At 39.0% G+C, this 17,451-nt stretch overlaps 1 protein-coding gene across 11 annotated transcripts in view; it reads right to left on the bottom strand.

Annotated features, from left to right (window-relative positions):
* TRIM37 (tripartite motif containing 37) overlaps positions 1 to 17,451 on the bottom strand; it is a 180,276-nt gene that overhangs the window by 31,788 nt on the left and 131,037 nt on the right. For all 11 annotated transcript variants that reach the window (XM_032322412.1, XM_032322415.1, XM_032322413.1 and 8 more), the window contains one exon: positions 14,404 to 14,709. In XM_032322412.1, coding sequence (XP_032178303.1) covers positions 14,404 to 14,709 — 306 coding nt within the window. The remainder of the gene's footprint in view (positions 1 to 14,403; positions 14,710 to 17,451) is intronic.

Raw genomic sequence — 17,451 nt, 5'->3', positions numbered from 1 at the left:
ACCTATCTAGAAATGAATATAATAAGACATATACAGATTTTAGATGAAGAAAACTAAAACTCTGAAGTATATATGAGAGATGATCAGAATAAATGGAGAAATACCACTTTCCAAGGAGGGAGGAGTTAAGATGGCAGAGAAGTAGCAGACTGAGAAGACATCAGGTAGCAGGAGATCAGCTAGATAGCCATCAAACCATTCCAAATACTACAAATCCAACAGGAGATAGAAGAGAAGAAGAGCAGCAATTTTAGAAACAGAAAATAGACCACTTTCTGAAAGATAGGACTGCCAGAGAAGTGACTCCAAAGCGGGGGGAGGGCCCACCTTCTGGCAAGTGGCAGAGCAACAGAGCCCAAAATCATAACTTTTAAAAGTCAGCTCCGGAACCTGCTTCCTCCTCTCTCTCTCTGCCTGCCTCTCTGCCTACTTGTGATCTCTGTCAAATAAATAAATAAAATCTTAAAAAAAAAAAAAAAAAAAGTCAGCTCCACTGAGGGGCATCACTCCAGAGGCTAAGCTGGGGTGAAGCCGACACGGGGACAGCGTGGTCTCAGGTCCCATGGGGTCACAGAAGGATCGGGGGTGTCTGAGTGTCACAGAGCTCACACGTATTAGAGCAGGGAAGCTGGCTACAGAGACAGGGCTGAGGAGTGAACTCTCAACTTGGGGTTACCTTAAATTGTGATCCATGGCACAGGCCGCTGCTCTGTGAGCAGGGACCCTACAAAATCCGGAAAGACCCCCGCTTGGAAGAGCACAGGGATCTGTGGGGTATGGAGACTCCAGATGGGGCTGTGTGCCAGAGACAGAGACCCTTGGTGAAAGGCTGGGTGAGCTCGGAGTGTAGCCAGAGGCCAGGGACACAGGAGGGATTGAGCGCTTTCCTCTGAGGGCACACTGAGGAGTGGGGGGCCCCGAGCTCTTGGCTCCTCTGGGCCAGAGACTGGGAGGCCGCCATTTTCATTCCCGTCCTCTGGAACTCTACGGAATGCATTCTGGGAACAAAAGCTCCCAAAAGCGAACCCAAATGATTACTTAGCCTGTCCTCTGGTAAGGGTGGGCAATTTCGCCTCGGGCAAAGACACTTGAGAATCACTACAACAGACCCCTCCGCCAGAAGATCAGCAAGAAATCCAGCCAAGACCAAGTTCACTTACGAAGGAGAACAGCGGAATTCCAGAGGAGGAAAAAGCAAAGCATGGAATTCATGGCTTTCTCCCCATGATTCTTTAGTTTTGCAAAGTTAATTAATTTTTTTAAATTTTACTTTTTCTTTTCTTTTTTTAAAGATTTTATTTATTTACTTGTCAGAGAGAATGAGCACAGGCAGAAGCAGAGGGAGAAGCAGGCTCCCTGCTGAGCAAGGAGCCCGATGTGGGACTCGATCCCAGGATGCTGGGATCCTGACCTGAGCCGAAGGCAGCTGCTCAACCAACTGAGCCACCCAGGTGTCCCTTAAATTTTACTTTTTCTTATGCTAAAATTTTTCAAAACTTTTACTCTTTCCTCTTTTAAAGTTTAACTAGCTTATCTTAACAATACCTTTCATTAAAAAAATCTTTTTTGAACCTTCATTATTATAGTCATATTTTATCCTTCATTGTATCTAACTTTATTTTTTGTATACACATAGGGTTCTTTCTTCGAAAAAAATTTGGGATACAACTTCTACTAGATCAAAATATACCCTAAATCTAGCACAGGGATTTGTTCTAGTCTCCAGCCTCAGCAAATTCTCTCCACTTTCTTTTTCTTTATTCTCCCAACCAGCTTATCTTATCAACTCCTTTTTTAGAAATTAAAAAAGAAATTTTCACCTTTATAGTCATATTCATCGTGTTTACCCTTTTTTTAAAAAAAAAAATATTTTATTTATTTATTTGTCAGAGAGAGAGAGCGAGAGCGAGCACAGGCAGACAGAGTGGAAGGCAGAGTCAGAGGGAGAAGCAGGCTCCCTGCTGAGCAAGGAGCCCGATGTGGGGCTCGATCCCAGGACACTGGGATCATGACCTGAGCCGAAGGCAGCTGCTTAACCAACTGAGCCACCCAGGCGTCCCCCTGTTTACCCTTATATATGTTTCTCCTTCTTTAAAATTTTGGGAGGTAGTTTCTTCTAAGAGACCAAAATACTCCCAAAATTAAGTGGGTACCCTGTTCTATTCACCAGTCTAATACATATATTTTCTTTTTTATATTTTTTCTTTATTTTTTTTTTCTTTTTAATTCTTTTTTTCTTTTTCTGAACTTCTTTTTACCCCTTTTCTTCCCCCCACGATTTGGGGTCTCTTCTGATTTGGTTAAAACACATTTTCCTGGGGTCTTTGCCACAATTTTAGTATTTTATTCGCTCCTTCATATATTCTTATTTGGATAAAATGACAAGGTGGAAAAACTCACCACAAAAAAAGAACAAGAGTCAGTATCCAAGGCTAGAGACATAATCAATATGGACATTGGTAATATGTCAGATCTAGAGTTCAGAATGATGACTCTCAAGGGGCTAGCTGGGCTCGAAAAAGGCAAGAAATAAGAGAAAATAAGAGAAATAAAATAAGAGAAAATAGGAGAAATAAAAGCCCTTCTGGAGAAATCAAAGAACTAAAATCTTGTCGGGGACCGCCTCCGGCAGGGAAAGTCCCCGCCATTACAAGATGCCGTTTGGCTCACTGCCAGCAAAATACGCTGCAAGTAAACAACGAACGTTCTGGTGAAGCCCGCCTAAAGGAGGACATAGTCATTGGCTGTTTCAAATCTAATCAGCATAGTAACAGGACTCTCATTGGCTCTCCCCATTGCTTGGCCCCTTATTGGTCACCCTGCTGCATATAAGCTAAGGAAGTTGACGAAATAAACAGATGAAGCATTAACACCATACCAGGCTGATTGTCGTTCTTGCGGGCCGAGGGCAACAACATCTAACCAAGCTGAAATCAAAAAAGCTATTAATGAGGTGCAATTAAAAAATGGAGGCTCTTATTGCTAGGATAAATGAGGCAGAAGAGAGAAATTAGTGATATAGAACCAAATGACAGAGAATAAAGAAGCTGAGCAAAAGAGAGATAAACAACTACTGGACCACAAGGGGAGAATTCGAGAGATGAGTGATAACATAAGACGAAACAATATTAGAATAATTGGGATTCCAGAAGAAGAAGAAAGAGAGTGGGGAGCAGAAGGTATATTGAAGAGAATTATTGTAGAGAATTTTCCTAATATGGCAAAGAGAAAAAGCACCAAAATCCAGGAGGCGCAGAGAACCCCCCTCAAAATCAATAAGAATAGGTCCATACCCCGTCATCTAATAGTAAAATTTACAAGTCTTAGCAACAAAGAGAAAATCCTGAAAGCAGTCTGGGACAAGAAGTCTGTAACATGTAATGGTAAAAATATTAGATTGGCAGCAGACTTATCCACAGAGACCTGTCAGGCCCTAAAGAACTGGCATGATATAGTCAGAGCACTAAACAAGAAAAACATGCAGCCATGAATACTATATCCGGCTAGGCTATCATTGAAAATAGAAGGAGAAATAAAAAGCTTCCAGGACAAACAAAAACTAAAAGAATTCGTAAACACCAAACCAGCTCTACAGGAAATATTGAAAGGGGTCCTCTAAGCAAAGAAAGAGTCTAAAAGTAGTAGATCAGAAAGGAACAGAGACAATATATAGTTAGTCACCTTACAGACAATACGATGGCACTAAATTCATATCTCTCAATAGTTACCCTGAATGTAAATGGGCTAAATGCCCCAATAAAAGGACATACGGTATCAGAATGGATAAAACAACAAATCGGGGCACCTGGGTGGCTCAGTGGGTTAAAGCCTCTGCCTTCAGCTTGGGTCGTGATCCCAGGGTCCTGGGATTGAGCCCTGAATCGGGCTCCCTTCTCAGTGGGGAGCCTGCTTCCTCCTCTCTCTCTGCCTGCCTCACTGCCTATTTGTGATCTCTATCTGTCAAAGAAATAAATAAAATCTTAAAAACAAAAACAAAACAAAACTCATCAATATGCTGTCTACAAGAAACTCATTTTAGACCCAAAGACACCTCCAGATTTAAAGTGCGGGGGTGGAAAACAATTTACCATGCTAATGGACATCAAAAGAAAGCTGGGGTAGCAATCCTTATATCAGATTAATTAGATTTTAAGCCAAAGACTATAATAAGAGATGAGGAAGGACAGTATATCATACTCAAAGGGTCTGTCCAACAAGAAGATCTAATAATTTTAAATATCTATGCCCTTAACATGGGAGCAACCAACTATATAAACCAATTAATAACAAAATCAAAGAAACACATCAACAATAATACGATAACAGTAGGGGACTTTAACACTCCCCTCACTGAAACGGACAGATCATCCAAGCAAAAGATCAACAAGGAAATAAAGACCTTAAATGACACACTGGACCAGATGGACATCACAGATATATTCAGAACATTCCACCCTAAAGCAGCAGAATACACATTCTTCTCTAGTGCACATGGAACATTTTCCAGAGTAGATCACATCCTGGGTCATAAATCAGGTCTCAACTGGTATCAAAAGATTGGGATCATTTCCTGCATATTTTCAGACCACAATGCTCTGAAGCTAAAACTCAACCACAAGAGGAAATTTGGAAAGAACCCAATTACATGGAGACTAAAGAATATCCTTCTAAAGAATGAATGGGTCAACCAGGAAATTAAAGAAGAATTGGAAAAATTCACGGAAACAAATGATAATGAAAACACAGCGGTTCAAAATCTGTGGGACACAGCAAAGGCAGTCCTGAGAGGAAAATACACAGTGATACAAACCTTTCTCAAGAAATAAGAAAGGTCTCAAAAACACAACCTAACCCTACAGGGAAAGGAGCTGAAGAAAGAACAACAAAGAAGGCCTAAATCCAGCAGTAGAAGAGAAATAATAAAGATCAGAGCAGAAATCAATGAATTAGAAACCAGAAAAAAACAGAACAAATCAATGAAACTAGGAGCTGGTTCTTTGAAAGAATTAGTAAGATTGATCAACCCTTGGCCAGACTTATCAAAAAGAAAAGAGAAAGGACCCAAATAAATAAAATCATGAATGAAAGAGGAGAGATCACAACCAACACCAAAGAAATACAAACAATTATAAGAACATATTATGAGCAACTCTACGCCAGCAAATTTGACAATCTGGAAGAAATGGATGCATTCCTAGAGACATATAAACTACCACAACTGAACGAGGCAAAAATAGAAAACCTGAACAGACCCATAACCAGTAAGGAGATTGAAGGAGTCATCAAAAATCTCCCAACAAACAAGAGCCCAGGGCCAGATGGCTTCCCAGGGGAATTCTACCAAACATTTAAAGAAGAATTAACTCCTTTTCTCCTGAAACTGTTCCAAAAAATAGAAATGGAAGGAAAACTTCCAAACTCATTTTATGAGGCCAGCATTACCTTGATCCCAAAACCAGACAAGGATCCCATCAAAAAAGAGAATTACAGACCAATATCCTTGATGAACACAGATGCGAAAATTCTCACCAAAATACTAGCCAATAGGATCCAACAGTACATTAAAAGGATTATTCACCATGACCAAGTGGGATTTATCCCAGGGCTGCAAGGATGGTTCAACACCCGCAAATCAATGTGATACAATACATTAATAAAATAAAGAAAGAACCCTATGAAACTCTCAATAGATGCTGAAAAAGCATTTGACAAAGTACAGCATCCCTTCCTGATCAAAACTCTTCAAAGTGTAGGGATAGAGGGCACATACCTCAATATTATCAAAGCCATCTATGAAAAACACACTGCAAATATCATTCTCAATGGAGAAAACCTGAGAGCTTTTCCACTAAGGTCAGGAACTCAGCAGGATGTCCATTATCACCACTGCTATTCAACATAGTACTAGAAGTCCTAGCCTCAGCAATCAGACAACAAAAAGGAATTAAAGGCATCCAAATCAGCAAATAATAAGTCAAACTATCACTCTTTGCAGATGATATGATACTATATGTGGAAAACCCAAAAGACTCCACTCCAAATCTGTTAGAACTTGTATAGGAATTCAGTAAAGTGTCAGCATATAAAATCAATGCACAGAAATCAGTTGCATTTCTTTTTTTTTTTTTAATAAAGATTTTATTTATTCATTTGACGGACAGAGATCACAAGTAGGCAGAGAGGCAGGCAGAAAGAGAGGAAGGGAAGCAGGCTCCCTGCTGAGCAGAGATCCCAATGCGGGGCTCAATCCCAGGACCCTGAGATCATGACCTGAGCCGAAGGCAGAGCTTTAACCCACTGAGCCACCCAGGCGCCCCTCAGTTGCATTTCTTTACACCAACAACAAGACAGAAGAAAAAGAAATTAAGGAGTCAACCCCATTTACAATTGCACCCAAAACCGTAAGATACCTAGGAATAAACCTAACCAAAGAGGCAAAGAATCTGTACTCAGAAAACTATAAAGTACTCATGAAAGAAATTGAGGAAGACACAAAGAAATGGAAAAATGTTCCATGCTCATGGATTGGGAGAACAAATATTATGAAAATGTCTATGCTACATAAAGTAATCTACATGTTTAATGCAATCCCTATCAAAATACCATCCATTTTTTTCAAAGAAATGGACAAATAATCCTAAAATTTATATGGAACCAGAAAAGACCTCCAATAGCCAGAGGAATGTTGAAAAAGAAAGCCAAAGTTGGTGGCATCACAATTCCAGACGTCAAGCTCTATTTCAAAGCTATAATCATCAAGATAGTACGGTACTGGCAAAAAAAACAGACACATAGATCAGTGGAACAGAACAGAGAGCCCAGAAATAGACCCTCAACTCTATGGTCAACTAATCTTTGATAAGGCAGGAAAGAATGCCCAATGGAAGAAAGTCTCTTCAACAAATGGTGTTGGGAAAATTGGACAGCCACATGCAGAAAAATGAAACTGGACCGTTTCCTTACACCACACACGAAAATAGACTCAAAATGTAGGACCTCAATGAGAAAGGAATCCATCAAAATCCTTGAGGAACACAGGCAACAACCTCTTCAACCTCAGCCGCAGCAACTTCTTCCTAGGAACATAGGCAAAGCCAAGGGAAGCAAGAGCAAAAATGAACTACTGGGACTTCATCAAGATCAAAAGCTTTTGCACAGCAAAGGAAACAGTTAACAAAACCAAAAGACAACTGACAGAATGGGAGAAGATATTTGCAAACGACATATCAGATAAAGGGCTAGTATCCAAAATCTATAAAGAACTTAGCAAACTCAACACCCAAAGAACAAATAATCCAATCAAGAAATGGGCAGAGGACATTTCTGCAAAGAAGACATCCATATGGTCAACAGACACATGAAAATGTGTTCCACATCACTTGACATCAGAGAAATACAAATCAAAACCACAGTGAGATACCACCTCACACCAGTCAGAATGGCTAAAATTAACAAGTCAGGGAATGACAGATGCTGGCAAGGATGTGGAGAAAGGGAACCCTCCTACCCGTGTGGTGGGAATGCAAGCTGGTGCAACCACTCTGGAAAACAGCATGGAGATTCCTCAAAAAGTTGAAAATAAAAGTGCTACCCTACGACCCAGCAATCGCACTACTGGGTATTTACCCTAAAGATAGAAATGTAGTGATCCAAAAGGGCATGTGCACCCGAATGTTCATAGCAGCAATGTCCACAATAGCCAAACTACGGAAAGAACCTAGATGTACACCAATGAATGGATAAAGAAGATGTGGTATATATACACAATGGAATACAATGCAGCCATCAAAAGAAATGAAATCTTGCCATTTGTGACAACGTGGATGGAACTAGAGGGTATTATGCTTAGCAAAATAAGTCAGTTGGAGAAAGACAACTATAATATGATCTCCCTGATATGAGGAAGTGGAGATGGAATGTGGGGGGGTTGGGGGGTAGGAAAAGAATTAATGAAACAAGATGGGATTGGGAGAGAGACAAATCAAAAGAGACTCCTACTCTCACAAAACAAACTGGGGGTTGCTGGGGGAGGGGCTAGGGAGAGGGTGGCGGGGTTGACATTGGGGAAGGTTATGTGCTATGGTGAGTGCTGTGAAGTGTGTAAACATGGCAATTCACAGACCAGTACCCCAGGGGCTAATAATACATTATATGTTAATTAAAAAAAAAAAAAAAAAAAAAGAAATACCACTTTCCCAGAGTTAATGTTCCAAAACTGAAAAAAGATGTCAATTCCCCAAATTAAATGTAATTAAATCCATTAAAAAAATGTGATTCTAGTCAAAATGTTTTCTGAAAGAGTAAATGTGCAAGAACCATCAAGAATATTTTGAGAACAAAAACAAAAATGAAGACAAGTCTATCAAGTATTACGAACTATGAAACATAGTAGTTAAAAACACTACAAATATTCAGTTAAGCAATATCAAAGTGCTGTTTTTGCAGGTCAAAAACAATTGTATGTCGGCAATTTCATATGATCTAATCTCTAAGAACAAATTTAAAAACAGAACAATGCAAATATGGGAATTTAGTCTATTAATAAAGGAGGCATTTCATATTGTTGGACAGAGTAGATTCTTAAAAAAACATTTCTTTTGGGGAAAAAAAAGAATTTACCTCAGACATCATCATGAAAAACAAATTATGAATGGTATAATGACATAAATGTTAAAATTTTTTTTTAAATTCCACAAGAAAACAGGGGTCTTGGGGCATCTGGGTGACTCAGTGGGTTGAGCCTCTGCCTTCAGCTCAGGTCATGATCTCAAGGGGATCACATCGGGCTCTCTGCTCAGCAGGGAATCTGATTCCCCTTCTCTCTCTGCCTGCCTCTCTGCCAACTTGTGATTTCTCTGTCAAATAAATAAATAAAATCTTAAAAAAAAAGGGTCATTTTTACAAACTTGGGAGTTAAGAAGACCTTCCAAATAAAAACATTAAACATACAAACCATGAGTGCTTTTAATAGATCTATGTAAAATGAAAATTTTAAACTTTTGTTTGGCAGAATAAAAAAAACAAGTGACAAAAGGAAGAAAGTACTTGCAAAAAGTGGTAACAAAAGCTTTTTTGCAAAAGTCCATCTAAAAAGCATTATTTCTTTTTGTTTCAGACTGTCATTTCTGTGACAGCTAGGTAAGGTTGAGTATCCTTTGAGATGTATACTGTCCATTTGTATTTCTTCCCACATTAACAGACTAATCCTAACCTTCACTTCATTTTCTATTACTTCATTTCTATTGAAGTGTCATGCTTATTTTAGGAAAATCTATGTATTTGGCAATCATCTTGTCCTCTATTCATCTCTACTGGATTATTGCCACCAGTATCAAGCATTAATATATCCTATTTTAATAAATACACACATAGCCCAAAAGTAAATGCTCACATAGATGCTCAAATGATTTTTTTTTCCCCAGTAATCTCCACCTCCAATGTGGGGCTTGAACTCACAGCCCTGAGATCAAGAGTCACAGAATCCACTGACTTAGCCAACCAGGTGCCCCTTTAACAATATTCAACAAGTGTTATCAAGACCATTCAATGATGAGAGGAAAATCTTTTCAACAAATGGTGCTAGGAAAGCTGATATCCACACACAAAGGAATGAAGCTGGACCCTTACCTAATACCATATACAAAATTAGCTATGAATTGTGTAAGACTGATGATTCACAGACCTGTACCCCTGAAGCAAATAATACATTACATGTTAATAAATAAGTAAATTAAAAAAAAATTAAAAGTAGATCCAAGAGATTTATAAAATATAAGATCTAAAACTATAAAACTCTGGGACGCCTGGGTGGCTCAGTTGGTTAAACGGCTGCCTTCAGCTCAGGTCATGATCCCAGCATCCTGGGATCGAGTCCCACATCAGGCTCCTTGCTTGGCGGGGAGCCTGCTTCTCCCTCTGCCTCTGCCTGCCACTCTGTCTGCCTGTGCTCGCTCTCGCTTCTCTATGACAAATAAATAAAATAAAATCTTTAAAAAAAAAAAAACCACTATAAAACTCTTTGGGCGCCTAGGTGGTAAAGTCAGTTAAGTGTTGGACTCTTGGTTTTGACTCAGATCACGATCTCAGAATTGAGCCTTGTGTCTGGTTCCACATTCAGTGCAGTTTCTCTCTCTCTCTCTCTGTCTCTCTCTCTCCTTCTGCAACCCCCAGTCTCTCCCAAATAAATAAATCTTTTAAAAAAATGACAACAACAACAAAAAAACCCATAGAAAACTCTCACAAGAAAATATAGGGGAAAAGCTTCATAACATCAGCTTTAGCAAAGCTTTTTTGAAATACAACACCAAAGCACAGGCAACAAAAGGAAAAAAAAAAAAAACAGATAAACTGGATTTTAACAAAATTAAAAACTGTTCCCATTAAAAGATACCAGCCACAGAGTGAAAAGGCAACCCAATGAATAGGAAAAAATATTTATAAATCATATTTGATAAGGGATTTTTAAAAAAGATGTATTTATTTAAGAGAGAGAGAGTGCACGTACAAGCACACACACGTGGGGGTGAGGCAAAAGGAGAAGGGGAGAGAGAGAATCTCAGGCAGGCTCCCCATTGAGCCCAGAGCCCAACACAGGGCTTGATCTCACAATGCTGGGCTCAATCTAACAACCCTGAGATCATGACCTTAGCCAAAATCAACAGTCAGATGCTTAACTAACTGAACCACCCAGGTGCTCCATCTGATAAGGGATTAATATCCAGACACAGAACTCTTAAAACTCAAAAGCAAGGGGCACCTGAGTGGCTCAGTGAGTTAAGCCTCTGCCTTAGGCTCAGGTTATGATCTCAGGGTCCTGGGATCAAGCACCGCATCAGGCTGTCTGCTCAGCAGGGAGCCTGCTTCCCCCTCTCTCTCTGCCTGCTCTCTGCCTACTTGTGATCTCTGTCTGTCAAATAAATAAATAAGATCTTAAAAAACAAAACAAAACAAAAAAAAAAACCAACTCAAAAACAAAAAGCCAAAAGTGCCCAGGACATTGAGTGGGTTCAGATGGTAGATGCTTGACTCTTGATCTCAGGGTCATAAGTTCGAGGCCCACCCTGGGTACAGAAATTACTTAAAAATAAAATCTTGAGGGGATGGGGAGAAAAATACAACCTAACCCATTTCAAAAATGGGCAAAGGATCTCAATAGGTATTTCTCCAATGAAATGAAAATATAAACAAATGCCCGATAAACACTTTAAAATGTTCAACATCACTGATAAATGTGAATCAGAAACACAGTAAGACAAGAAAATACTACTACACACACATTTGTATGGCTATTATCAAAGACAAAACAAAACCACAAAATTTTAAGTGATGGGGAAGATGTGGAAAAACTGGAGCCTTTGTGCACTATTAGGGAGGAATGTAAAATGGTGCAACCTCTATAGAAAACTTTACAACAGTTCCTCAAAAAATTAAAAACTGAATTACCATATGATACAGCAATTCCACTTTTATGTATATATGCCCAGAAAAATGGAAAGCAAGGTCTTAAAGAGATGAACACCTAACTTCATAGCTGCATTATTCACAATAGCCAAAAAGTAGTTGCCAAAGGATGTGAATCAAAGGATGTCCATCAAAGGATGAATGGATAAACAAAAAGTGGCATATACATACACACACAATGGAGTATCATCTAGCCACAAAATGGAAGAGAATTCTGACACATGCTCTATTACGAATGAGCCCTTATGCTAAGTGAAATAAGCAAGCCACAAAATTAAGTTTGTACTTATACAAGGTACCTAGAACAATCAAATTTATAGACAGGCAGTGAATAGTGGCTGCCAGGCACTGGGAGGAGGAAGAGTAGAGAGCTATTTATTGTTTAGTAGGTAGAGAGATTCTGTTATGCAAGAGAAAAGGAGTTCTGGGGATAGATGGTGATGGTAGCACAACAATGTGCATGTACTTTATCCCACTGAACAGTACTACTTAAAAGAGGTTAGGACAGTAAATTCTGTTTAACAAATCGTAGTAAATTTCTTTTAAAAATTGAACATAGAATTATCATATGATTCAGGAATGCCATTCTAGGTATATACCCCAAAGAACTGAAAGTAGAGACTCAAATAGATATTTGCACACCCATATTCATAACAACATTAATCACAATAGCCAAAAGATGGAACCATTGCAAATGTCCATCGATGGATGAATGGACAGATGAAATGTGGTACATACATACAATGCAGTATTATTCAGCCTTAAAAGGGAATCAATTTCTGATACATGAGACAATATAGATGAATCTTAAAGATACTATGCAAAATATTATGCAAAAGTGAAATAAGTCAGACATAAAAAGACAAATATTATATGGTTTCACTTATGTGAGATATCTAAAATAGACAAATTCATAGAAACAGAAAGTGGAACAGTGGTTGCCAGGAGTTAGGGTCAGGGTAGAGCTATTATTTAATGGGTATAGAGTTTCAGTTTTATAAGATGAAAAGCAGTTCTGTGACTGCATAGTGGTGATGGTTGTACAACAGTGTCAATGTACTTAATGCAACAGAACTAAACACCTCAAAATATCTATAATGGTAAGTTTTTGTTAATGTACATTTTACCACAGTAAAAAAGACATAGGTTTAAAAAAAAAAAAAAGCATATATGCTTAAGAAAGTGAAAACATGCAGAGAGAGGTAACAGCAAACTCTTTCTTGACTCCACACCCCCTCCAGGTGCCACCCAATTAATCATGAATCTTCTTGAAGGAGCCGTGCAATAAAGCTCTAGTTTCTCATTGTGTGCACCCTTCAGTGCTCCTCCATGGGAATGATTTTTTTAAAAGGGCCACACATACTTCAACTCAACACCTCTCAATGGTACAATTCCACTTCTTTCTTGAGATACTTACTATTCCTTCTAATTTTTCTTCTCCCTTAATGATTAAATTCTTCTCAATTTCCTTTACTGGACTCCCCTTCATTACCTAAGGCCTTTAAATGTTAAAATGCCCCAGAGGCAAAACTTCTCTTCTCCATTTAAACTTCCTCCATACTTGATCTTATTCAGTCCTTGACTTCAAATAGTATCTGATACTGCTGACTCCCAACTGTTTATATCCAGCTGTGACTATACATGCTTCAGGTTTACAGACCATTCACCTGCCTAGAGGACATCTTACTAGAATAACTAGGAGACCTCTCCAACCTAAAATGTTTAAACAAGAATTCCTACCTTCCTATCCCTCAAATCCCTCCCAAGATCCCACACCAGCTTTTTCCTTACTTGATTTGCATCTAAATTAATGTTAGTACCAGTCACTAAGTTGCTTGGGACAAAAACTTAATCATTCTTAGTTGTTGTTTTTTTTTTTTTTTCTTTCCCCAAAACACCGTCCAGCCTTTCTTATCAGGGTTGTGGAAAAGAACTGAGCCCTCTTGGTCTAAAATATCCATTATTAAGTAATGAACTGACTTTTCTTCTATGCATTTGGAATAGTAATAGTTATGTACCATCCTTGGGAGAATTAACGAAGATGAGAACCTCAGACAAGAAGGGCTGCTAGACAATGAGCAAGTCCACCTACCCACTGTAGTAACTCCAGAACAGGCCACCATATTTCACATACACTAGAGTTGTAGGCTGTTTCACAACTCCCACTCAATCCCTTTCAGACCCTTCTCCATACAACAAGCAAAGTAATCTCTGTAAAAGGTAAATCAGATCACAAATGTCATCTCCCAGCCCCCATTTTCATTCTCTAGAAATTTAATCTTAAAATCAGAATAAAACTCAAACTCTTTATCCAGGTTTTACACATCCATACCTGATAGAGACCTTGCCTACCCCACTGACTCACCTCCTAGTATTCTCCCCGTTTGTTCATCATATTCAACCATACTGGTATTCTTTCAAGCTTTCAAACATGCAGAACACCAAATCCTTTATCAGGGACCTTGTGTTTTCTGTTCTGTTTACCCTGAACAACGTGTCCCACAGATCTTTGCATGGCTGCCACCTGCTCAACTTTTAGGTCTCAGTTCAGATGTTGCCTTCTCAGAGACTCTCTCTTACCACCCTAACCTCAGCAGCACACTCCTCATCTTCCCATCCCATTCCCCTGTTGTTTCCTTCACAGCACTTTTTACTAACTGAAAATGTTTACTTTTCTACACATGTTAATATCCAATTTTCACCACATGAATATATGAAAGCAAGATTCAAGGGGTTAAGGATTTTGTCTTGTTTACTGCCCAGCACAGAATATGCAACCAAGAAATGATAGCTCTTCATAGTAGAAAATACACAGTGAGCTCTGAATGGGAGAAAACGATGTATATATAGTTTAAATTCATTGTAAGAAAGACATTTAAATATTATTATTCTGAAAATAACCCATTCTCTAGCTTCCCAAATACACGAAAAGGATCCACTTACAGTTTCGTATGTAACAACCAGCAACTGATGACTTTGCCAAGAGCTCCATTCCCAAATCCTGTAATCTGCCAGAGTTTTCAGTTCCACAAGCAGCCAGAGCCTGGTCAGTAGAAAAAAGGCTTGCCTGCATGTCTCCAGAAGCAGCACTGCTACCTTTGATTTCTGAAAGCGTATTCTTTACATCAGTTTTCATACATCGTACTTCCGCCATCTGAGTTTTGAGTCTTTTTAGCATCTTTAAATCAGAGGGAACTCGCCACATTGCCTGCTGCTTCCTTTGGTCTTTATCTTTTCGAGAATATGAGGCTTTAGAGAGAAAGTTACAAGTCATGTTAATATAGACTTTAACATGCATTATGATGTTAATATATGCAAACCTGAGGTGTAAAAAAGCTAAGGTGCTTTAGGTGGTATTAATAATAAAAGCACACAGGGCGCCTGGGTGGCTCAGTGGGTTAAGCTGCTGCCTTCGGCTCAGGTCATGATCTCAGGGTCCTGGGATCGAGTCCCACATCGGGCTCTCTGCTCAGCGGGGAGCCTGCTTCCCTCTCTCTCTCTCTGCCTGCCTCTCCATCTACTTGTGGTTTCTCTCTGTCAAATAAATAAATAAAATCTTTAAAAAAAAAAAATAAAAAAAAATAAAAGCACACATTAAATTCCATTAATGAAAATAAAAATAGATACAAGTACCCTAACTTTATTTATACCTTCGAAGTTAAAATCTGGGTCACATTATAACCACTCAAATCTGATTTATTTACTTATTTATTTTTAATATCTTATTTATTTATTTGAGAGATAGAGAGAGACAATGAAAGAGAGAGAATATGAGATGAGAAGATCAGCAGGAGAAGCAGATTTCCTGCTGAGCAGGGAGCCCGATGCAGGACTCAATCCCAGGACTCCAGGATCATGACCTGAGCCGAAGGCAGTCGCTCAACCAACTGAGCCACCCATGCGCCCCTGAATTAGTTATTTAATTCTAAAAGTTTAAATAAACCACTCTACTAACTACGCTTTCTTCTTTATGCTTCTTCATTTTTCTCAAATTTCCTACACTGAGCTTTTATCTTCATAACTGAAAAAAAAATGAAGGAAACCACCCCCCAGAAGCCAAACTGCCAATACATAGTATGGACAAATACATATATTCCAACTAAGTTTAAAAAGTTGTCCAATGTAGTTACAGCTATTTAAGTGCCAAAGAACATCATAAAAGAATGGTTTCCTGTCACGGATTCTTTGCAGTCTCTAAAGTAACAATGTTTTCTCTCTTCCCAGAGAAAGTAGCCGTTTTTCAATCCACCCTCCTACCCCACAAATATTAAAGAGAGAGGCTTATTTTGAATATCAAAGAACATTATGACTGACTCAAAGCAAAAAGAAACCAAGCCCTACAAACAAAAAATGGGGGACCAATAGGCACTAACCAGACAAAGAACAAGTCCTTATTAGAAGGAATGATACCTGAACTTGCCTATGTATTCCAACAACCTTCTACCATAAAAGAGGAAGTACAGTAAAAAGTACACTGTATTGTGTTCAACAGCCATTCCCCCACTTCTAACTTGCCAAAAGGACTCAGATTGTGTTCAGGAATCAGACAGTAGGCGCCAGTGTGCTCAAGGAGGTTAGATCCCTTCTTTGCCCTGGGGCCTATGGGTCCAGGAATGGCTTAATAAGCTCATTCCTCTGACAGTGTTTAGGGAGGGTACCTCACTCACTTCCAGACAAAAGTCTTCTGGGAAAGATTCTTCTATCTTAATAGGAGACTTTATTGTCTTTGTTTATTTAAGAAACATCCATAAAGAGCTTACTGAATTAAATTAAGTCATTTAATTCTCTCATATCAATCCTCTGAGATAACTAAATTCTATTTTTATCTTCATTTTATTTTATTTATGGGGGGGAAGAAGCAGAGGGAGAGAGAGAATCTTAAACAGGCTCCATGCTACGCCTGGGGCCCAACATGGGGCTTGATCCCATGACTTGGCCAAAACCAAGAGTTGGACACTTAACTGACTGAGCCACCCAGTAAAAGGCACCCATAAAAAGAATTTTCTATAAATGAGGTAAGTAAGGAGAAATTTTAGAAATCCCTGAATTTGGCCTCAGATCTACCATTTAATTGCTGGAACTTTATAGAAGTCCAGCAACTTCTGAATCCATTATTTATTTGTAAAACAAAGACAATAATATATACCCAACAGGGTTGTCACAAGGCTCAAAAAACTCAATGTTCATGAAATCATTCTGTGGTGTAGTCCTCATCCAACCCCTCTCCATCAAGATGTTACAAATGTTTTCTAAAACCCTAATCAGGTATTACTTTCCTGCTTAAAATCATTCATGCAAGCACCAGCACGACATCTGAGGCCCTTGTCTCTCAGTGGCTTGATCTTCCACCTCTACCCCAAATGTATTAGTATTACTTAGTATTACCTGCAACTCTGTAATACAAAAGCAATACCATACCCCACTTCTATACTTTACAACACATTCTATTCCCTTCTCCCTCTTTCTGTTAACCCAAACCAGAGGAAATCTGAAATGTCTACTCCTTAGGCACCTAAACCACCAAGAGAGGCATCTTGTCTTCCAAGTCAATTCTTCCCTAATTATTTATAGTACGTGGAGTATACTTCTAGTGCAGCACTGTCACATTACAGTAAGGAAGACAAACATATAGACTGTGAACTTATGGTGGAGATTATATCTTAGTGATCTTTGTATTTCAGGCCAAACAACTTATGGCACAAAATACTCAAAATGTTTGGCTAAATAAAATCTTGCACCTGACATCTACATGGACTATATGAAAATCTATATTATTTTCTATACTGGACAAGGACTTTTTTTCTTCTTTTAAGATTTTATTTATTTATTTGACAGACAGAGATCACAAGTAGGCAGAGGCAGGCAGAGAGAGAAGAAGGGAAGCAGGCTCCCCGCTGAGCAGAGAGCCCGATACAGGGCTCCATCCCAGGACCCTGGGATCATGACCTGAGCCAAAGGCAGAGGCTTTAACCCACTGAGCCAGCCAGGCGC

Source organism: Mustela erminea, chromosome 18, assembly GCF_009829155.1.
Source record: "Mustela erminea isolate mMusErm1 chromosome 18, mMusErm1.Pri, whole genome shotgun sequence".
NCBI classification, from domain to species: domain Eukaryota; kingdom Metazoa; phylum Chordata; class Mammalia; order Carnivora; family Mustelidae; genus Mustela; species Mustela erminea.
Note: the sequence above shows the minus strand (reverse complement) of the source record. Positions and strands in the feature narration are given on the sequence as shown.